Source organism: Mizuhopecten yessoensis, unplaced genomic scaffold (assembly GCF_002113885.1).
Source record: "Mizuhopecten yessoensis strain PY_sf001 unplaced genomic scaffold, ASM211388v2 scaffold11085, whole genome shotgun sequence".
NCBI classification, from domain to species: domain Eukaryota; kingdom Metazoa; phylum Mollusca; class Bivalvia; order Pectinida; family Pectinidae; genus Mizuhopecten; species Mizuhopecten yessoensis.
In genome coordinates, this window is record NW_018408872.1 from 173,980 (window position 1) to 198,194 (window position 24,215).

A 24,215-nucleotide genomic window follows, 5' to 3' on the forward strand; every position below is an offset into this window, starting at 1 on the left:
TCCGCCATCCATTGAACATAGAACGCATTTGTTTAGGAAAACCATCAACATACATGTGTAAATTTAGGTCGAATATAATTATAACAAGGATAAGTATATAAAAGGTCGCTTCGAGCATTTTTTTCTTATCAAATTATCGAATCCGCGTTATCTATTCCATCATAATATACAATCATATGTTGATTATACCATTCTACAACGAAAAACGTCACCAAATATATTTTATGTCTACCTTAGTGCCTATATGTCTACAATATGGAAGGTGACCTAGATAATCTAATTTCTTACATTAGGCTGTTCTTTTGCACATGTAAATATTTGTCATGTGATGTAATTTGTTTTCATTTCCCAACAAGCTATGTATGTTTTCGACATCTCTGATGCTGTAAGCTATTGTCCTAATTTGTCTGTTTCCCCTTCACATGGACATATTTTGAGAGGAACGTCTGTCTTATAATAATTTGTTTATGTTTTATCGTATAAACACGAGAAATTATAAGAACCAAAGAAAATACATCGTTCTCGCTGCCTGACCCTCAACCCCAAGTAAGTGGAACGAAGATCTTGCTCAGCTGCAAAAATTCAACAACCGTTGCATAATTTTGTCTTGTAAAACCCTTACTCCAAATTTGCATATGCAAACCCAGCAAGCCTTATTTACAGTTTCTCATTTAGCAGATTATACAATAGAGACAATGATGTCATGGTTTATAAAGGATGTTTATATCCACATCCGCCATTCAACACATACAATAAAAACTTGGTAGATAACCCAGCTCTGTTTGAAGTCCCTTCATGGTAACTCCGCCGGGCCATTCTGATTGTAAGCTTGACAGACTACCAGTATATGTTTTTGTTCGACAATATTCAATATACATAAAATGGATTTGAAGATTTGATAACAATATATAATAATGTATACTGATTAAGCAGAACGATATTCACATTCTGTTGAAACTATTTCTTACTGATTAGTAAATATATCTAGAACAACATTCCTACATATTCTTTTATTTACAATTTAAAGTATTTCCATTATCTGTAAGCCAAATTAAAGAAGTGAATGTGTTCATCTAAAACAGATAATTTATACATCTGCATTTTTTTTATTTCTTCTTATCAAAAATATAATGACATGCAGATAAGCTTTCAACTCTGACATCAACAAAAAAGTAAACAGAAAAATATGACGCTGATCGAGTGGTTTTGAATTCTTTTATTGCAAGAATACTGGTTTTAGATTATGTGTCGTTGCTGGTTGCCTAGCAACTGTACAAAAAACATTATGATGAGGACTGAAGTTAACGAAGCTTACTTAACTTACAACTTTGGGCGTTAATAATGTTCATGTAACTTGTGCCCAATCCTCTTGCATTTTTTGGCAATAAAATATGTTTAAACTAAACTTACAATAACAACAATAACACGTTAATGTACTAATTTTTCACCTTCTGGGTAATTTTGTCTTGGCAAGCCATACGAATTCTCTCTACGGTCGCCGGACATTTAAAGAAGTAGTCCTCGGTAAGGTTTTCCTCTTTCCTTGCGGCCAATACTGCGTCCCGGATAGCATAAAACACCGATGCTGCCAGGAGAAGTGGCGGTTCCCCTATGCCCTGTTAATGTAACGTAATAGGCCTTATAATACTTGAACGCCTCATTTCACTTATAGATGTTACAACGTTATACACTAGATTGTGTTACACTCAACAAGCACGGTGCTTTGATGTGAATAGAACAACTCAACATTTTTGAGCATCGGAATCTTTATATAGAATGTGCAAACAATATTACATTTCATTTTTTGACATTGCTACTTTACCTTGGCCGAGTAGACTGTCTTCGGACCTTCACCGTATTTGAGGAGCTTGACATTCATCTGCCTTGGGATGTTTCTTATCCCTGGGACTTTGTAGTTAAGTGGACCTACAGAAGCGATCTGGCCTTTGTCGTCAACTTTGAATTCTTCAGTTGTCATCATTCCAGAGCCCTTTGATCAAATCAACTTTTATACAACTTGTTCATAGAAAATTTACAGAAAAGAAAATAGATCTTCATGAGCTATAAAGTTTTGAGCAAACTTTTGTCTTCACTTCATTCTGAGACAAAACAAGAGGCCCAAGACGGCCTGTATCGCTTATAAATATATTATATTATAAATATTTTATTGTACTACAAATTTGTCACTCACAAACTTTGTCGGCTCCATCTATCGAAACTAACAGTCAAATATTATCATAAGATTTTATGCTTTTTGGCCATCGTTCCTATTCAAAAGTTGTTTGACATATTTTTCCCTGTGACCTTGTAAGTATGTCAATTAGTTTTCCTTCTCAAACTATTATAGCTTTTTCCCAAGAAGCTACCAGCCAAATTTTATGAATCCAATCCTTTTGGTTCTGCAGAACAAATCCTTGAAATGTTGTTGACCTCTGTGACATTTAAAGTAGGTTGAGGTCATTTTAATTTGCAAACTTTGGTGAGCTCTATCCCAAGAAACCACTAGCCATATATTATGTTTTATGCCTATCATTTTTTACAGAAGTCACTTGATGTTTTTGACAAATTTAACACCTATGACCTTGAAGAAAGTCAACGTCATTTTCATTCTCAAACTTTGTCGGGCTCTATCTCAGGAAGCCACAATGCAAATATGAAGGTTCTACACCTTTCAGTTCTTCAGAAGAAGTCGTTTGAAGCATTTGACATATTTAACCCCTGTGACCTTGAAAGCAGGTCAAAGTCATTTTCATTGTCAAACTTTGTCGGGCTCTTTCCCAGGAAGCCATCAATCAGATATAAAAATTCTATACTTTTCAGTTCTTCAGAAGAAGTCGTTTAAAGTGTTCGACACATTTAACCCCTGTGACCTTGAAAGTATGGCAAGGTCATTTTCATTCTTATACTTTGTTGGGATCCATCCGAGGAAGCCATCAGCCAAATATAAAGTTTTTATACCTTTCAGTTCTTCAGAAGAAGTCGTTTGAAGTTTTTGACATATTTGACCCATGTGGCCATGAAAGTAGGTCAAAGTCATTTTTGTTCACAAACTTTGTCGGGCTTCTACCAACAAAGCTTTCAGCCAAATATCATGACTCTAGGCCTGTCCGTTCTTCAGAAGTTGTTTAAAGGAAAAGTTGACAGACGAGGACGGACGGACGGACGACGGACGCCGCACCATGACATAAGCTCACCTGCCCTTCGGGCAGGTGAGCTAAAAACGGAACATATCCACATATATGTACAAGGGGATGCGTACTAACCTGAACGAAGCCTCCCTCAATCTGTCCGATGTCTATCGCAGGATTAAGACTCTTACCAACATCCATCACGATATCTGTCCTTATCACCTGGGAAATGTAACGTCAGATAAGTCGGCAATAATATATACTTCTATAAATACAGTAATGCTCTTTCCAGATAGTTTCTGTCAGCTAATGATTATGCATAGTAACTTAGGTACTCGTTGTCTTAAATGCAAACGAGGTACTACCGATGATGATATCTCAAGATAACGAAACAATTACGACGGTCAGCTCCAAATGGGTTCTAGATAGATATAGGCTTATAACATTTAAGAAAACAAACCTTTTTCTATCATGACAATGTTTAGCTGATATTTTTGTCAAAAATTATGTCTTTTATTTTTCTGAATACTAATAAATTCAATAATAGAAATAATATTACAAACCAAAATTGAGAGTATCACCTAAGCCTTTGAGGTAAGATTGATATAACTGATACATGGTGCTGAATAAACTTGTACATCTAACGCACAAATGTGTAAATGTTGTTTCACTTTGAAGTTCGTGTACGTAATGTAAAATCCTTATTTTTTGTATCTATTCTATATATTCACATTACTAGCAAATCACACATGGATGATTAGTACTTATATCAATACCCGGCCTCCGCTGCACCGGCCGGGTATTAAATCGATCCCATGGATTGTAATGGAGCAAGCCCGGCGTGAATCACACCGGGGCGATTTTAGAATTAATTGATAGCTCATTGGTCCGCATCCATAAATAGGGTTGTAGTATGAACTATAACTGTTGCTATCCTGTACAACTTGCCTAAAATGTCAAAATTATCAAATTAACGTAGCAAGCATATCGAAATCTGAATTGACCGCCATGTTGGAAAGTTCGTCTCTCTTCCGATATAGGTCAGACGTCTATATATGGGCGTCATGACCCAATATGGAATTTGTAGTAAACAAGGCGACATCAGTAAAAATACTATATTTGACCATGCAGGCCATATATAGAAAGGATAATTGAGATAACATCACACGTGATCTGCCATGACGCTCGTTTCTATCCCCCTCCCCCCAACAAGATGGACTTGGCTAATTTCATGAAAGAGTATTTTTCATTGGTAAGGATTCATTTTTTCACGAATTATGCAATATTTTGATAACATTATACTCGTATGAGGCGTGCATTATATGTCATCTTACAGATTAGCACTTTTGATTTTGCCAATATTACGGCAAAACCCCACCTGATGGTACCCTGTTACAGACAAAACCTAACTGATGTTCCACTTTTACAGACAAAACCTTCCTAATGTTCCAACATTACAGACAAAACCTACCTGATGTTTCCATATTACAGACAAAACCTTCCTGATGTTCCCCGTTAGGAACGAAACCTACCAGTTGTTTCCCTTTTGCTGACAAAACCTACCAGATGTTTCCCTATTACTGACAAAACCTACCAGATGTTTCCCTATTGCTGACAAAACCTACCAGATGTTTCACTATTGCTGACAAAACATACCTGGTGTTTCCCTATTGCAGACAAAACCTACATGATGTAGCCCTGTTATAGACAAAACATACCTGATGTTCCCCTGTTACAGACAAAACTTACCTGATGTCCCCTGTTGCTGACAAAATCTACCTGATGTTTCCTTATAGCAGACAAAAGATACCTGATGTTCCCCTGTTGCTGTCAAAACCTAACTGAATTTCGCATATAACAGACAAAACCTACCTGATGTTCCCCTGTTACAGACAAAACCTACCTGATGTTTCGCTGTTGCTGACAAAACATACATGATGTTCCCCTGTTACAGACAAAACCTTCCTGATGTTTCCCTGTTACAGACAAAACCTACATGATGTTCCCCTGTTACAGACAAAACCTACCTGATGTTCCCCTGTTACAGACAAAACCTACCTGATGTTCCCCTGTAACAGACAAAACCTACCTGATATTCCAACATTACAGACAAAACCTACCAGATGTTCCCCTGTTACAGACAAAAACCTACCTGATGTTCCCCTGTTACAGACAAAACTTACCTGATGTTGCCCTGTTGCTGACAAAACCTACCAGATGTTTTCCTGTTACAGACAAAACCTACCTGATGTTCCCTGTTGCTGACAAAACCTACCAGAGGTTTTCCTGTTACAGACAAAACCTACTAGATGTTTCCCTCTTACAGACAAAACCTACCAGATGTTTCCCTGTTACAGACAAAACCTACCAGATGTTCCCCTGTTACAGAAAAAACCTACCTGATGTTCCCCTGTAACAGACAAAACCTACCTGATATTCCAACATTACAGACAAAACCTACCTGATGTTCCCTGTTGCTGACAAAACCTACCATATGTTTTCCTGTTACAGACAAAACCTACTAGAAGTTTCCCTGTTACAGACAAAACCTACCAGATGTTTCCCTGTTACAGACAAAACCTACCTGCTGTTCCCTGTTACAGACAAAACCTACCTGGTGTTCCCTGTTACAGACAAAACCTACCTAATGTTTCCCTGTTGCTGACAAAACCTACATAATGTTCCCTTGTTACAGACAAAACCTTGCTGATGTTTCCCTGTTACAGACAAAACCTACTAGATGTTTCCCTCTTACAGACAAAACCTACCAGATGTTTCCCTGTTACAGACAAAACCTACTAGATGTTTCCCTCTTACAGACAAAACCTACCAGATGTTTCCCTGTTACAGACAAAAACTACCTGATGTTCCCTGTTGCTGACAAAACCTACCAGAGGTTTTCCTGTTACAGACAAAACCTACTAGATGTTTCCCTCTTACAGACAAAACCTACCAGATGTTTCCCTGTTACAGACAAAACCTACTAGATGTTTCCCTCTTACAGACAAAACCTACCAGATGTTTCCCTGTTACAGACAAAAACTACCTGATGTTCCCTGTTGCTGACAAAACCTACCAGAGGTTTTCCTGTTACAGACAAAACCTACTAGAAGTTTCCCTGTTACAGACAAAACCTACCAGATGTTCCCCTGTTACAGAAAAAACCTACCTGATGTTCCCCTGTAACAGACAAAACCTACCTGATATTCCCACATTACAGACAAAACCTACCAGATGTTCCCCTGTTACAGACAAAAACCTTCCTGATGTTTCCCTGTTACAGACAAAACCTACTAGATGTTTCCCTGTTACAGACAAAACCTACCTGGTGTTCCCTGTTACAGACAAAACCTACCTGGTGTTCCCCAGTTAGTACATCAATCTCAACCTCTGTACACGCAGTTCCGTAAGTAAAGTAGTGTGCATGAGTCCCAGCGTTTTTTGCAAAGTCGTATCCTTCTGTACGCGGTCTAGCAGTAATGTAAAACAGTGACACAATATACAATGTTTTATGCCAGGATAAGATTAGTTTTTTATCATTTCAAATTAATAAAAAGTACCATTTATGTACGTTTCAGTAGATATCTTGTATGTTTATGTACTTCTTTATGTATTTAAATTCAAATATTTACAGGACGTTTTCCGTGTAGACATACCCATAGAATCCTGTTGCAGAGAGACTGACTCTTGAAAAATATGCAGCGGTCACCTGATTAAACAAAAACTAATAATTAGTATAAGGATTCAGTTTGTTTCTATTCTTTGGGCCAGCATATACAAATACTTGTATAACATAATTCATTTGTCTGTAAAACAGCAATTCGTTATTATGGAACGAAGTACAACTTTGAAGTTGTTACTAACACATACGTATCATATAACGAGGGTTATCATAATGGATAGAAAATAGAATAGGAAACACATTTACCCATGCGTTCCAGTCACCGTCAGGATTTTTCTCTTTCATAGGAGCCAGTCTTTCCTTTATTTTCTTGCAGGCATCCTTGAAGAAATATTTGTACTTTAAGTATACATGTTGATAATATAATTCATCTCTATTAAAACATTCTAACAATCTATATGGACCTACGATATAAGTTCTTATAGAGTTTAATGTTCATCACTTTGATATTAATGAGTTACAATTTTGCAAGGTGACAAATTATATGAATATTACAATCTAATTACGTTATACGCATGAGTCTCAAATAAGAAAGCATACAATAAATAACATGAACTCAATATTTATTATTTACGTATATATCCTCCATATAATATAGTAAAAAAGAGAACTATCGTACATAATATCCTTCATGTATTATTTTATGTTATATAATTATCATTATATTATTATCAGCTTAGTTTAGGTGAAAATATCTGGACAAATGTTTATTCGACATTATATTTGTTGACATATATTTTAGAATACTTACAAGCACCGCCCCGGCGGTGAGGTCGGTAGTAGTACTCCCACTGGTTTCAGTAGTGTTTGGTACTGTGGTAGTGCTAGTCTCACTGATAAGAATCTTCTCGTGCGGAATTTCTAATACAGATGCCGCAACCTGGCAAAATTTAAAGCAAACGTTACTCAAGCATACTCATATACAACTGTTCAAATTATATAAGATTCTGCAACTTCCATTGTTAAAAAGAGAGCATGAGTTGAAAAAGAGATATGGTATAGAGAGTGAACCGTCCCTACTCTCCTTAGTCACTCTGACTAAAACACAAACAATACCCACAACAGGCATCACAACATACGTAATATTACTGCTAGTACCACAAACCTCGAGTCAACAATAACACGACAGGATTGACAACAAGTATCCAAACCTGAAATAACAAACGCGATGCCTATGAAGGTCACTGACAAATATATTGATATTGTTTTGTTCGAAATGAGAGACAATTTCCTAATTGTTCATTACGTGCAAAATGTATCTATCAAGATGTTAGCTTATGATACTAGTACGTATACCTGAATCAACTTTGTGTGGAGTCCCTGTCCACATTCCACACCAGAGTGGGCCAGCAGCACCGATCCATCTTTATATACAAGGACCAAGGCTCCACCCTGTTCAACAGTAGTCATATACTATCATATGCTTTTTTTATTATTATTTCATGTTCAGATAAAATAATTCAAAGAAGAATATACATAATGTACTCTTAAGTATACAACTACATCCTTAATGAATGTCATCACGGGTTACTAATGTATTATGTTCATAAAATGTAATCGGTTGACGTCATCGCCATCAAGAGAAATTGCCACCGCCGTCTCCGTACCAACTGATGTTCATAACTGTCATAACAACAAATACCAATTGATGACGGCAGTTCGTCCTATACGTAAGCTGGTGTAATGCAGTGGCCGAATTGTCCTTAGCTTGAGATAGGTATCAGTTGATAGCAAAACGAGTATTATAATACTACTTTTGAATATATAACATATTACACACGAAAGTTGTTTTTTCGCACGTATTATTTCTTAATAATATTTCGTATGACGATAAAATCAATCAATAGTTATATTATTAGATCTAATATTAATACTTATAAAAACAATGCATGCGAAATACCAACATTTGATTTTGAATAAATTCGCACCAAGGAAATTAGCCTATTTATGTTTATCGTTTCGAATGTCTTCCGAGAAAAAAGAAAACAAATCAATATTTCTAGCATATGTTGAAAATAACATACCTGATTAAGGAACAGGGGCGGATAACCGACCGGAAACATGATAGGTATAATGGAAATGCCACGCTTCCTCCAACGATTAGCGCTGCAATTAATGTAATTTTATCATGGATTGTCATATATAGCAAATTTTGGGTTACTTAACAACAATTATAATAATGATATTATGATGCGATCAGTGAAAATGTTTTATGCGTGTAAAGCACAATAGCCCAACATCAACGAAAGGCTTTTTACAATTGACTACTACAAGACAGTTGATATAAGAATTAGGCAGCGAACAGATCTATTTCATATACATATGTATTAAACATAATTCTGTTTCGATTTAAATTAACATTTACTCCTTGGCACTTTCAAAACCATATAAAGAGTCTAACCTGTTCAGTATCTGGACACTTTCCGATCGTTTGTGGAATTCGCTGTCTCGTTTACACTCTTCCCAACAACGGTACAGATTGTCGTCGTTAATCGCCATGTTGAATGGTGTCACAGCACCGTTTCGTATCATATTTTTATTTCGTACCTAAACGACAAATTGAAATAGCAAGTGCGCAATATAGTGCCGTTCTTTTTTAAAGATGTATGTTGTCTCCGTAAAACATCAGATGTATCATACACGTATCATGCATCATTTAACTTTTGATTCGTTATTGATGGTAAGCTTTAACGTCACGCTACCACATGGTAAGCTTAACGTCAAGCTACCACATGGTAATCTTTAACGTCACGCTACCACATGGTAAGCTTAACGTCACGTTACCACATGGTAAGCTTTAACGTCACGCTACCACATGGTAAGCTTAGCGTCACGCTACCACATGGTAAGCTTTAACGTCACGCTATCACATGTTAAGCTTTAACGTCACGCTACCAAATGGTAAGCTTTAACGTCACGCTACCACATGGAACGATTTAACGTCACGCTACCACATGATAAGCTTTAACGTCACGCTACCACATGGTAAGCTTTAACGTCACCCTACCACATGGTAAACTTTAACGTCACCCTACCACATGGTAAACTTTAACGTCACGCTACCAAATGGTAAGCTTTAATGAGACGCGACCACAATTGGTACAATTTTGACGTTTTTGCAGAGATATTTAAAAATTTAATAATTCAGATATTGTATCTGGAATGTTTCATGATTCTTGACAAAGACTACCCATGGTGGTTCAGTTTCAAAAAAAAGTTTCAATTCTAAGTTGTTGTTTTTTTTTAAATAGAACGCTAAACACGCAGCGAGATTTCGTCCGTTTTGTTTCGGCCGTGATTAGTACCCAAATTGGTACACAAATCACAGGCTATTAAACTTGTTTTTATTTCTACTAGTTGATGTGCCGATTGAAACACAACGTATTGGTTTTAGAAATATAATACTGAACTACAATTGTATAAGTACACTTTTATATTATCCGGTTATAAGGACCAGACATCAACATTTAAACATGCTTATAATTAACCCCTTCGAAATCCTTCCAAATTTCATCGACGTATATTGCTTTTACTGGTTTTCTGATATGTTTACTTTGAAGTCATCGTGTATTCTCAAAATGTTCCTGAAAACAGAACAATTCGGTTGAAATACTGATAAATATCTCTTTTGTTATGCTGTCAGAGAAAAAAGCTCAAATTTAATTCTTAAGTTCTTTTCGAACCTTTTTCTGACCGTGTACCAATTTGGGTAGTGTACCAATTGTGGTAGCGTGACGTTAACTCATGTTTCCGTGGAATGAACGAAACAGTTAAACAAATGGGAAATAATAACAATAGGAAATTGATTGATAAATAAATAAACCCATTCTTTTTAACCAACCACATACTTGATCAGCAGGTACGTTGAGTTGGAAAGCCACCTTTTCTATCATCGCCTCAGCAGCAAATACGACCTGCGGAGATCCGAATCCTCTAAAGGCAGTATTAGAAGGCAGGTTGGTACGGCAAAGCTTACCCTCCGCTTTCATGTTTATAAAATTATAACATCCCTGCGTCAGGAACATACCACTTGTCATTATCTACCCAACAGATAAAACATATACATAGTTTACAGTAAACCCATTATCTCTAAGGTAGGTAGAATTGACGCATACCTTGCAATAAACATCATTCCACATTTTATATCCAAAAAAATATATAAGAGCGGACACATTTTAAATGAATATCATTCTTAAAGAACGTCAAAGGATTGGCATCAACGTATTGCAATAAAGATCAATTCATATCAATTATCTACCTAGCTTGATAGACGTGCGTATTGTAAAACTATTCCACTTTCATCATACTAAAACTGAATAGAATAGACTGAAATAAACTTCTATTCATGAGAAGCAGGAAGAGGACTGCAATAATTAATTAAACAACTCCATATTCGTTACCTACCAGACGGAATATAGACATACATAAACATGTTTGTTCTCTCTCTCTGCCCAAACTCTCTCTCTTTTCTAATAATTCTCAGTTCTTCTTATCACTTATTGTTATTTACGAGGTTTGTCAATTAATATATGCATGTAGTAACAGATATTATTAAACCTAAAATGTTATCCTTACAATCGGACTAAGATCTGTCGAGTGACCAGCATCAAAGTAGTACTTGACGTCGACTCCAATGATTCTTCCGTCCTTCTTGCAATATACCTGCAAGCATTGCATTCGTATGAAGAACAATACCAACCGTATGTGCAACTTAAAAAGGATGAATTAATATAAAAGTCTACTAGATAGGTTTATTGTTTAATTTCCTGCAAAATCATTACATTATCTAAAGATTGAAAAAAAACACCCAAAAAACCCAGTTCATGAGTTGAATACAATGAATTGGTTTAACTTATTTGAAATACAATGGTGAAAACAATTCAATGCCAAAGTATAAACAAAAGCGGTATTCAAACTCAAAATCTACAAAACCAGAGCACAATATATGACGAAAAGAATGATCTGTACACAATCAGTTAAAAAGATACAAGGAACTGTTTTAGACCTGAATATACCCTAAATAGCGATGTAGATTTTACCTTGAAGATGGCCTTCACGGGATGTCTTTTGCCTGTAAGTCTGAAATCAACTTCTCTGTCATAGATACACCTTACAGGCCTGCTAGTTCTGAATTGAGAATAAATAAAATATCTTAAATACGTGCGGGTCAAATTAAATTCAAGACCCGATAAATTGTTGATGTGTGTTGATTCACTTATCTAATTTTTGATCATTACTATTTGATTGGGGGCTGAACTAGTATTCAGGTTATCAATGAAAACTTCAATATTAATCCGTTTCATATCAAAGGTTATGACAATCTTATTTAGCTACAGTGACATATTAGTACTTTATTCAATAGTATTTTTCGTTTCATCAACACTCCATGTTCACATACTATATGTATAATGCGAACATCACATAAACACTTTAACTTACTTCCAAGCCCCGACAGCAGCAAAACCTGCGCAGGAGATGGAATCCGTAGCTTTTCCTCCAAATGCACCCCCTATATAAAAATGTAAGAATATCCCATTTGATTTCAAAACGACTTATTTGACGCAACAGAGTTCAACAACATATTTTCAGTTATTTTGTTTGTCCTTATCACCATGCTTGGTTGATTATTAACACTGCACCTAATAACATTAGCTTGCTCATATTAACAATCACCGAGTTACCAATAGTATTATATAAAAAACGATTCAGTTGCCGTTGAATCCCTTATGTATGTACGTTAATATATCCAGGCGCGATATACAACCAGAATATGGACACGGGGCACAAATATCGAGATTTCAACATCATAAATAAAAATAGAAAAGTGTAAAATACGTGATTATGAGCAAATTAACAGTTCGTACTGCTGAAGACAGGTGTACTAACCTGCACGCTTAACTCTTGTTGAAATTCGACTGCTATCTAATCCAAGAATCTTGGCCAATTCTGTCTACAAAGCAAATAACTAAATGTTAGGAATTTGTTTAAAGACATAGCATTACCGCAAAGTTAAATTTTCTTCACTTCAGTTCTGCAAATTTGTTCTTTTGCCTCACCGTCGAATAGTATACAGTTAAAAGTATGACTTTGAAGGATATAAATGTAGCAAGTTTCTTGTTTGCCTTGGGAAATAATTTTGGATGAGGGGAAACAGAAATCTATTTATCCCTACAATCTAACACTTTGATTGTTCTATGACATCAATTCAAACCCAAGCAAGGTTAAAAAAAAAGAAGACTTTTCTAATTGTTGTTCATCTATGCTCTCAATATCGCATGCACTGTTGTCTTAAAGATGGATAACCTGACACGTTCTTAAATGACCGTAGCTGTTAATAGGATGTTTAACATAAAAAACTGAGACAGATAACAATTGAGTGGGTTCAGGTAAGTACAAACCCAGCCCACTTCTCGTCTGAATGGCTCCATTATTTCGATGTGGAAGCTACGGAACTTCCCCAGGGAGTGAGAGTTCACTCCAAAAAAATGCTGAGTAAGTAGGAGTATACCCAAAACATTGCTAAGGAAATTAGCCTGCTTGTATATTTTAGTTTCCTGACTAACACACGGATAAGAGAGGACTAAATCCCTGGATAACGACGTCAGCGCAAAAGCGGTATATCGATAATTCAACGACTTACTTTTTCAGAACAGATTGATAAAATAGATAAAAGCGCAATGTTTCATGGTGTTCTTTTATTATGATTGCCGATAAAAAAAAAAAAAAAAATTGCAGCCCGAGTGGCCTGTGTCACTTTTTTGTCATGAATTGTGTGAGAAATTTGCATAACTTCAGATACATCGAAAGATGGTGATGTCAACTCTGGGTAACAAAGTCAAGCATCAGATGGGTTGTTAACACATTTGGTACAGGGGAATTTAATGTACATGGAAGTCGAAGTAACATATAGTTGATAGTCATTTACAATAAAACACTACATGACAAATGGAATGACCCTAAGCGAAATGGATCACATTTTACCATTGTGACCTTAAAAGTGAGTCATGGTCATATTTCATAAAAAATTATATCCTTGTCAGGCAAACCAGAAGAATTGAATCTGCACCGCAAGTATCCTTAGACGGAATCTAACGAATATTTTAACGTTTGATATCTGTGACGTTGAACGCACGCCAAGGTCATCCGTTTAGACAAACTAGATAAATGCAAATACCGTCATTGTATGCTTCATGACATCTAGGAAAAGATATATAACGATATAAGGGTATTTACTTCATGAGATAAAGACAACTGAGTTCTGAACGTTTATATGAACACACTTGATCTTCCCAACAATGGGATGGCCTCGTCACGGCTCGGTACTGGGTTACGATATGTGAGTTAGCTACCTGCATCTCTGTGACACCCTGTGAGGTTGTGACTATATCGAGTTCATTCTGCTCCTTCCTTGGGACGACTAGGGCGGACTGGGGCTCCATATACATGTGTTCCTGGGCCCCAGTCTCGCATTCCCCATCTACAACAAAGTCCGCCTCCTTTTCTGCCTTTTCCAGGCTTCCACGCTCAACTGTGTACGGTTGCCCAGTGAAATTTCCCTTCTTGATTGCATCCTATTAAATCAAACGCATATGACACTAAACTAGGAAAATGTTAAAGCTTATTGGATTACTCTCGTCACCAATGTAATTTTCAAGCGGATAAGACTTGCCTATTAAACAACAGATATGTCAGTAAATCAGGGAAAATTCATAATCAACTTAAATCTGTATCTCAATAGTAATGTAACCATTGTTCAAAAGATTGTTTTCCACTTTAATACACAATGGTGCATTCTGCAATGTTCAATTTGTTTATTTATTTGAGGAAGCATTAATGTCTTCGTCTGTTTAATTTATTTACACGTGAGTTAACAATTAATGGGATGTGTACGTTGAACATTACCTCCAGCGATGCTATTGCCTCAAGGGGTTCGTATTCCACTTTGACGAGTTTGACCGCCTTGCTTGCAATCTCTCTGGACTCTGCTAGTATAGCACATATCACTTGTCCATGATGAAAAACCTAAATCAAAAGAAGGACGTATCAATACCATTACACATGAACCCTAGCTTTAATTAATGTTAAGGTTTCGTACTACCTTAATGTAACGTTCATTCCCGTTCCAAAGCCTACCAAATGCACGACTTTGTTAATTAAAAGACACTCGCAAATGAAGAATCGATAGCCATCAGTCATTTCTGATTAATCAAACGATAACAACTAAACAATATAAAGGAGATAACTTGGACACAAATAAAACAGAGAATAAAGATTAAAGCATGCAAAAAGCGTTGAGCGTACAACTTGTTTAGTATATGTCGCGCATATGTTTTGTATATACTTTGAGACAAAAATACCGGCTTTAATTTCATTTTGAAACGGAAAATTATATCACTAACGTTCGATAAGGTTCAAATATATACATTGTTTTATACTCATTCTGTTTGAGCAAATATTGGACCAGTCGCACTTTGGAAATAATATAGCGGTAATCCATAGTCTCCCACCGGTAATGATTTTTATGTATTTAACAAACAGTACAATTATGTCAGGAAGCATAGGTCAAAGTGTGGATATAGTGACCTACTTCTTGCACTCCGACATCCCAAGATGACCCTGTACACCAAATCCGGTTACTCCATGTGAAATAGTATAGAAGATATGACCAGAACAACCTTCTTGGACGGAAGGACGGAAGGAAGGACGGACGGAGTGCAAACCTATAGTCCCCCGGGAACCGTGTATGACTAAAATTACAGTAGTGACAGCATGCATTCTATTACCAAGTATGTATTAAGTGTATATGTTGAACAGCTAAATATATGCAAAGATTTAGGGGAGTCAGCGAAAGCAATCTCAGAAGAAAATACGTCTTCATTATATACTTTCCCGAAAAAGGTATTAATATCTGGGTACTACACTTGACGAACCTCATCTTCACAAAACAGCATGTGATCAGGAACTAATGGCCCGTATTTGTTGTGACAGGGTACATCTTTGTAGTCTACGACGTCAACAACTCCTTTCACTTCTAGTGCTGCCGACACATCCACCGACACAATCTTTGCATGGGCATGTGCACTGGTCACAAGTCCAGCAAACAGCTCGTCTGATAAAATGTTCAAAGAATATATTAGATGTTCACTCTGTTAACAACATTACAAGTAAAACTACTGTATAACAGGGAAATTTCACCCAGTCAGACTTCCTTCGCCGCTAAAATCCATATTCGCCCTGTGTCAATTTTGTCCTATTGATTATATGATCGCTGTAATGACAAATCCGCTCTTATGACAGAGGGCAAAAATGGCGAAAGTTAAATGCGACGAAAATTTCTAAGAATAAAGTAAAACGTATTATTGATGCTTTACCTTTGGAATACAGCCGAATTTAATTGTACGAAAACACATCATCTAGAAGTCTATAGAGTTAATTTGTATTCTAATATATTGAACCAATGTCAATGCAGCATACTCATTGCACTTGGGTTGTCGTCCACAAACTGTGCTTCGCCAGCAGTGATGTATTCTGAAGTCACGTTAGGGATAGGTTTCCACACGGCGTGGGCACCGCTATCGTCTGGAACATCGAACACTTGCACACTGGAAGCTGGCGTGTACGACAATCCTATTCTAAGCTTATCAGAATCCGTCTGAAATCAATCATTAATCAAATATATATACATATATTTTATCTTAGTTGAACCAATTCAATGCGAAACAAAATCTGAAGTAAAAACATGTAATGCTTATACATCATTGCAAGCTTTAACATTTTATATGTGACGCTAAGTGATCGGAACCATACCCACCTCTAGTGTCGCCTTTATTTTCATGAAGAACTTCAGGAAAAAGCTACATGCTAGTGTAATTCGGAAAGATGTGTTGTTATATGCTTCGCTTTGTAGTTCGGATGCCAGACCATTACTGACTTTCTCCAGCATGTCTTCGTTCCACATTCTCAAAAATAAACAAAGGTTTCAAGACATAAGGAGAACCGTATGGTAGTATTATACTTCATGTCAAATGGATACCTTTTGCACAAAAGCATTATCAATACAAAATACATCATATTTTCCTGGTATTTTGCATGCATAAGATGTGAGAGATGAATTATCATCGACATTTTGTATCTAAAAACATATAAGCCTATAAATTAACACCGGAATCATACACATCAGATATGACGGAAACATATTGTAACATGTATCATCGAGAATGTTGTTAATGGGGAAGATGGCCGTTTCAGCGCTCCGCTCACACCATAACCAACATATAAATAAATAAATAAATTATTAACTATAATGTAATTTTACAATATAAACATGTATTTACTAGATCACGTTTGTTTTGGCTACCTACTCTTTGATTGCCGCAGCCGCCGCCTTTGTCGCTAGTACCGGTTTATTATCCGTGCCGCCAAACGCCAGCCTCATGTTCTGGACCACTCTGGTCCCCTTTGTAAACTGTACGTACATCCCAGTGGTGACGATTCCGTAGTCATAACCACGACGATTCGGCTGTTTTACCCCGAAAATATGTTCGTCCTATAGAGAAGATATCTGTATATAACTTATTTTTATCCTATTATTTATAAAATCAGCTATTTACGTTGGAATAAATATATATATAAATAGATGACAATTGCGCGAGGACCATAAGTTGTCAACCAAATTAAATTGACAATATGTATACGTATGTATATCGGTCACCTTATAGATGAAATAACTATTTTTGAATTATATTTATAAAGTGTTTAGTAACAAAGTTTAAAGAGTAATAGAAACGAGAGGCAGGAATATGTACAACTTTTGACGTAAATGATGCAACACAAGTATATGTCCAATATATATGAGAATTGTCTGCAATAATTGGAGCACACTTGCAAAATCTGTTGAGTTCTATGATCCATCAAGTCATCACGATATGATAAAAAAAATGATATCGCTTATATAATTACCAGGGTCATTCTAATAAGAAAGTTAAGACCTTCCGTATAACAGATACATTATAATTAGAAAGTTAAGACCTTCCGTAAAACAGATACATTCTAATAAGAAAGTTGAGACCTTCCGTATAATAGATACATTATAATTCGTTTACTTATTTTGTTTTGTTTTTCTGTTATACGTACATCTGTCAAAAGAGGAACCGAAATAGAAGCTAACACTTGATCGTGATAAAGGCCATTCTTGACATCTTGTATGAAGTCATTGTCCATCAATACGTTCCGTACATCTGAAAGTGAATTATAATGTTTAAACACGTCCATACAAACATTAAAATAACAGCCATGATTGAATGCGATATATATCGTGCATTTTCGTGTTAAATATAGAAAAGTATGTATGTCATCAAAATCTTAACAGCGGAAAGTCTATTTATGGCACACACTGACATCTCGCTGGTAGTAATCATGTAATTTATCCCTTAATACTACAGATATAACTTTAAAACATTTACCTTTACCCTTCTTCATAAACTCGAGTGAAGCCCCGGCCGCCATGAAGAAAGTCTGCATGTCTAGGTTTGGTATCTGGCTCATCACGTGACCGCCAATTGTCTGGAAAATTACAACAAAACAAAATTGCTTCAAAAAAAAATGAACTGGGGAGGGGTATACATGATAGCAAATCATCAGTCTAGTATCACAATAAACGAACAGCATATTCTGAAAGCAGAACACATGCTTTGATCTGTTCAACTTACAGCAGTGTTTCGGATTTGATCCACACCAACCCATCGTAACACGTCTATCATTGCCGAAACGGTCTGATTTGCTGAAATAAATATTTTCACAGATTGCATTCAATACATATTTAAGAGGGGAATGCACAGCTGTTTTCGTCATTGTAATTGTGAGTTTTAAATGCCATTCTAATAAAACTACATGTATCAATTTACTGAGAATATATTACATGTGCTTACAGTTCATGTTGAAAAGTTGTGACTCAAGCTGTCCCATAGAGACGCCGGCACCAATCCTGATTCGCGAATCACTGAGCTGCACACCTTGGAGTTCCGTTACGTGGGTACAGCAAATGATGACGTTAGAAGTCAACTTCCCCTGTCGTAACAAGTATCCTGAGAGAAAAAAAATATAATATCTATTTTCAGTTTTTATTTCATATCTTAAAATAGCTGGTAACAACATTTTAGCGCGTAATTTTATGGACGAAAAGATCAGACATTTTTGTCTAGGTGCAATGTCATAACTTCTAAAATAGTGAACCTGAAGGTCAATCTTAGTTCGAAAAGTAATTCGCTTAGTAGTCATGTGTTGTATTGACTTTCATGGTCCTTAAACATAACTTAGATGACTCAAAGATTGAAATATATGTTTCACAGATAAACGTCGACAGAGTAACCACCTTTTAATATTGATACACCAGTATTTAAGTCCGAGTGGAAAGTGACAATTGAATGCAATGTGAAATTCGAAAGATTTGACAGGAAGACTGGCGTTGCAACACACGGTCAACTGTGGACACGTGATAAAGATATTCATATACTACTTACCAATAGTATTACAACCAAGGACAACTTGCGCATTGGGGAAGTTCTCCTGTAGGTTGAGAGCGTCCTTCATTGTGGTTGGGCGATACCAAGTGTAGTTTTCACTCTTAAACGTCAGTAACTTTGTATGGTAAGCCGCAGTTAACTAAAATCAGTTTAAAACATGACGTCATTATTAAGATCTGCGACATTGCAGAGTGTTTCATACGTATTTAAATGACCTTAGCTGTTAATAGGACGTTAAACAAAATTAAACCAAACCAAACAAACCACTGATATAATTTGTGAGATTAACTCATTTACCCATAAAGTCACATTTCAACCTTACCAATTCAAAAGACTGTGCATGTCTAGTTTAAATATGTAGAGTGAATGAGTTGTCCATCATCTATTACCATTGCCATGTACATGATGAACCGGACATATTCAGATGGACCGAAAGTTATCAGTTAGGAAGGGTATTATATTACTGTTAATTAAATAGTGTTCGAAATACATGTACTGTTAACGAATTATATAAGCTATGGGATTTTAAAGCATAACAATTTAAATGTGCATATATGATATAATTAAACAGTAAACATCCCCATTGTTAAACTATACTTGAATTAAGCAGCTGACTGCGGCGGGGTTGGTAGTAAACATTGTACTTGTATACTGTCGTGTTGAAATGTCATGTAAATAATGACCGATATACTACATTGTAGATAGTTGAATTAGTAAATACTGCATTTCTATATAGATGATAACTACAGCATGTTGTTGTGTAGTATAGATAGTGATGATATGCTGCGTAAGGTTAGTTACTGTTGGTAATGTTAGTTTGAACTTGAGTCAAGGCCACTATAGTCCGACTGAAATGATTTGTTAAGCAATTTCTCATCGCCATTACATTTTAACTGTCTGATGGCTGTCTTTGTTGATATTGATAGCGTTTCTGAATAATATCTTTTTCATTGATCATTAGATGTTGACAGTTTTTTTATGTACGATATACTTAATGGAAATATAAATTAACAAGAGGCCCATGGGCCTANCCCTGCAAAATTTCATTGAAATTGGTTCAGGGGTTTTGGAGAAGAAGTCGAAAATGTAAATTGTTTACGGACGCACGACGGACGACGGACGACGACGGACAAAAGGCGATCGCAATAGGTCACTTGAGACTTTGTCTCAGGTGACCTAAAAAGTCATTCAAACACGAGTGTAATTTTTAAACCAATAACACCGTTAAAATGACTATAAACATTAGATATGAAACTAACTCAAGTGTCAAGGTTACCTGTAATTCCGGTGGAAAGATGACGTCTTGTGTTGTGGCACTTTTTGGCTTCTCACTTGATTGTTCAGTCTCCTCTGTTGATACCGACTTGTCTGATTTCTCTAGACATAATCCCAAACCGCAAGGACAATTCTGTAGCATTAACAGAAATTGTGATCATGATAGTGATGTACCGATGTACATTAAAAACCTTTGAAGGGATTTGTTACTTAAAATATCACATCATATTTACTACTTTCAGTATATATTAAGTTACACAGTTCCCAATGCTGGCCGTTACTTAATAGCTGGAAATCATATTAGCACATTCTATATGAGATGCATCTAAATGGTGTAGTAAATTTACAAGGTGCTTCGTTACTTCGGATTTCTAGTTAATATTTAAATCAAACATAGATTTACGCAAAAAATGACGAATTTAGGTATCATTCATCCTAATCAAAACAGTGTCTGTTAACTCTGAAATATTACAGCCCTGTAATTTTCAATGCAAAATAATACGCCAATGCGTACTGGTATTTAGAACTAAATCACATTGATGATAAACGACAGATTTGTATGTGACTAACTTACCTCTTTAGCAGATCTAAATGCGTCGATAATAGGTCTGTACCCTGTACATCGACAAAGATTTCCTGTAGAATAGAATTTGTATTATTTCAAATACCATTTTAGATTTAAACACCACATATCGTCATTAAGAACAGAAAGTTTTAAAACAACAAAGGTTATATAAAGAGGTTGCCTGCAATTTAGGTCCAGTATAATGTCAATGAAAAATGACGTCATCATTAACAAACCTTCTAGGACTCTCTCCATCTGATCCTGGGTGGGTTCTGGGTTGTTCCTGAACAGTGTATACATCGTCATCACCATCCCAGGAGTACAGAACCCGCACTGGAGACCATGAGACTCCACAAGGCTTTTCTGCATATTTAAGAATAAACATCAGCACATGTTTGGCATTGATAAAAATCACTAGTTTGATGAACTTTTGTCAACTGGCACTGCTTACGTTATTAGATCGTAATTCCGATTCTCAAATATATTTCTATGATTTTGAAAAACGACGCTAATTGAAAGTGTGTATAAATATTGATTTTTTTTTTAATTATTCCATAGATCGGCAGTTCTTTGGTTGAAGTTTGACCTTTTGAAAATATCATTACCTTACTCACAAACAACAAGCTGTATTTTCCATAGCTGCGTAACATTAAGATTGACGAGATTTTGTCTTAGCAACTTAGGTACCAATGACTTACACGGATAAGATGTGTAACCATAGTTACACCTGACTCACCTAGGTGGGTCATGGTAAACACATATATAACTAACTGTGATGGATATGATGCAGCCATACTTATAATGGACTCACCTGAATGGGATGAAGTCCATTACGAGTACTTCCGACGCCTTCCACAGTGGTGACAGCCATCCCGTGTAGATAACATATCGGTACCAGACAGGCGTTTACGGAAATGTTTCTGTAGACGTCGAGTGGATATTATTATCAAAATTGTTCTAATTAACTAATATGTAACCTTACATTTAGTAGAAAAAAATATAAGTTAAAAAATTAAAAAAAGAACAATAAAGCTTACCTTATTGATTTTGTTGTAACGTCATAACAAGAAACCATGACAGTACACGCCCCACATGCCCCTTGTCCACATGCCAGCTTGGTGCCTGTCAGATATACTGGTTCGATCATGAAGGACTATCACAATGATCTAGAATTGCCACAAAAATCCACAGATAATTGTGTTATTTCTTGTTTTATCTATTTAAGAAAATGATATGTACGCAGACTGGTAAACTATAGCGTGCCAAACAATAAAACAATGACAGTTGGTTTAATTTCGAGTGTCGTTTGCTTAATTATTCTAAAGTGTTCATTTCTAAATAAACCCGTTTTCCGTTTATCGCAGCTTATAATAACAGCTTTGATTTTACAACCAAACGTTGAAAATGTCAGAAATGTCGTTAACGTAATCAAATAAAGTCAAGGTAATAAACACGAAAAACGTTATATTACACGATGCATAGTACGGAGTCTGAAATAAGGATACGGGACCTGCGCAGGTATTGCAAAAGTGTCGTTTCCGGATCCGGTTCCACAATTCGAACCTAAAAGGAAAGTATAACTGTAAATGTCATCTGTAATTATAAAAGCTTAATATAATGATTAATCATGTGTTCATGTCGTGAGATATTGGTTTCCGTATTTCACACTGTGATAATAAAAGCTGTTGCATTATGCCAGTAGGCAGTACCCCGTTCTGGATGGACCTCATTGATTGTTGTCCATTCAACAAATCAACGAATAGAAACGAGGATAAGTTTCGAGCATTTTACGTTACATATGTAGGACAACTTGACTTCCTTATCAGTGTTTGACGTCGTTTTGTCGCAATAATTGTTTGGTTCAAGTTTTCATGAAGCGATTTGAACAATAATACGGGGTGTTGTTGCGCAATGCTTTTCAGAAATAAAACGTGAATTTAAAGAACAATTGCATGTTAAGAGAGATGCTTGAAGGGTCTTTTATCGTCTTTGCTCATCAATTCCTTGCAGGTACTTTTTACCCAGACCCATGTAAATCCTAAACAGGAATCTTGTAAATTAACTTAAAACTCGTAATATCATGTGAGTTGCCACTAAGGCAAATGGTTCTGCATATACATTGCATAACTATATGCAATATGCTAAATAGAGAAAAAGAAATAACAAACCGTATCTATCAAAATCCAAGATGGCCGCATATCGGTATTTTGTTCATACACGAGAGACCATGCCTGCTATTGAGATGGTGGATGTAGCATGGAGGGTAGAATAACTCGCATGCTTTTTTGAGTATGCAAACGAATGACCGAGGTGTATGATCTATCCCGTAGCGTGTGTACAAATTCACAGTCCCCATCGTCACAGTTCATCCCTACTACAACAATGTTAGAGGTTTTACACGGCGAAAAACATTTGACAGGCGGCGCGTAACCTCTTACTGCCTATAGCTGATTTTCCCGATGCTGACGATCACATTTTCAAAGTTCGGATTAAGAAAGAGTATATCGTGTTTACATACATTTAAATGGCCAAAAGGGTCCAATAAATATTCCTTTCCATAAATCCATGATTATATGAGAAAACATTCGTGTTAAAGACATAAATAATGAGTTTTTCCTCATTCGAAGCGAAGCAGACAGCATTTGCCATGAATTTTCCGTTTAATAAAAAAATGGATTACATGTAATGTTTCACAAGCGGAATACAAACAAACTCCGTATCATTTCGTTTCGTTTGAAATCCCCCCTGCTATTTTGTATTAGTCCAGGAAGCCATGTTTTAAATGTAGGTCAGAGATGTGCTACAACGACATGGACATGTATTTTGAGTGTTCTATTCCGTAATATACTATATATTTGTGTCTGTGACATACATATGAGATCTATATTATATAAACCGTGAGTAGACATCGTTGTCATGAACTGTTAACCACTTAAGTGAGTTTTTCAAGCCGATTTTGTTCCGCCCGGATTTCGGGCGGAAACTGCATCAAAGAATTAGTGCTTCGGAAATGAGAGGTCGCAGTCGGCAAAATCATATCCGAT

The 24,215-nt window shown here is 36.1% G+C and overlaps 1 protein-coding gene across 1 annotated transcript in view; it reads right to left on the reverse strand.

The window, feature by feature from the left end:
• Nucleotides 1-1,206: 1,206 nt before the first annotated feature.
• The window catches only part of LOC110465502 (xanthine dehydrogenase/oxidase-like), a 24,722-nt gene continuing 1,713 nt past the window's right edge, over nt 1,207-24,215 (reverse strand). Inside the window, exons 2-34 of the mRNA XM_021521359.1 lie at nt 22,677-22,734; nt 22,209-22,305; nt 21,983-22,091; nt 21,408-21,534; nt 21,181-21,242; nt 20,608-20,739; nt 19,329-19,470; nt 18,738-18,893; nt 18,519-18,589; nt 18,273-18,372; nt 17,944-18,047; nt 17,172-17,356; nt 16,622-16,769; nt 16,285-16,462; nt 15,741-15,919; nt 14,713-14,832; nt 14,160-14,381; nt 12,697-12,760; nt 12,250-12,319; nt 11,850-11,937; nt 11,386-11,472; nt 10,659-10,850; nt 9,212-9,357; nt 8,835-8,916; nt 8,107-8,202; nt 7,562-7,690; nt 7,057-7,131; nt 6,785-6,837; nt 6,484-6,598; nt 3,264-3,350; nt 1,823-1,990; nt 1,413-1,616; nt 1,207-1,326 (exon numbers count right to left, since the gene is read on the reverse strand). Coding sequence (XP_021377034.1) covers nt 1,437-1,616; nt 1,823-1,990; nt 3,264-3,350; nt 6,484-6,598; nt 6,785-6,837; nt 7,057-7,131; nt 7,562-7,690; nt 8,107-8,202; nt 8,835-8,916; nt 9,212-9,357; nt 10,659-10,850; nt 11,386-11,472; nt 11,850-11,937; nt 12,250-12,319; nt 12,697-12,760; nt 14,160-14,381; nt 14,713-14,832; nt 15,741-15,919; nt 16,285-16,462; nt 16,622-16,769; nt 17,172-17,356; nt 17,944-18,047; nt 18,273-18,372; nt 18,519-18,589; nt 18,738-18,893; nt 19,329-19,470; nt 20,608-20,739; nt 21,181-21,242; nt 21,408-21,534; nt 21,983-22,091; nt 22,209-22,305; nt 22,677-22,734 — 3,822 coding nt within the window. The 3' untranslated portion in view covers nt 1,207-1,326; nt 1,413-1,436. The remainder of the gene's footprint in view (nt 1,327-1,412; nt 1,617-1,822; nt 1,991-3,263; nt 3,351-6,483; nt 6,599-6,784; nt 6,838-7,056; nt 7,132-7,561; nt 7,691-8,106; nt 8,203-8,834; nt 8,917-9,211; nt 9,358-10,658; nt 10,851-11,385; nt 11,473-11,849; nt 11,938-12,249; nt 12,320-12,696; nt 12,761-14,159; nt 14,382-14,712; nt 14,833-15,740; nt 15,920-16,284; nt 16,463-16,621; nt 16,770-17,171; nt 17,357-17,943; nt 18,048-18,272; nt 18,373-18,518; nt 18,590-18,737; nt 18,894-19,328; nt 19,471-20,607; nt 20,740-21,180; nt 21,243-21,407; nt 21,535-21,982; nt 22,092-22,208; nt 22,306-22,676; nt 22,735-24,215) is intronic.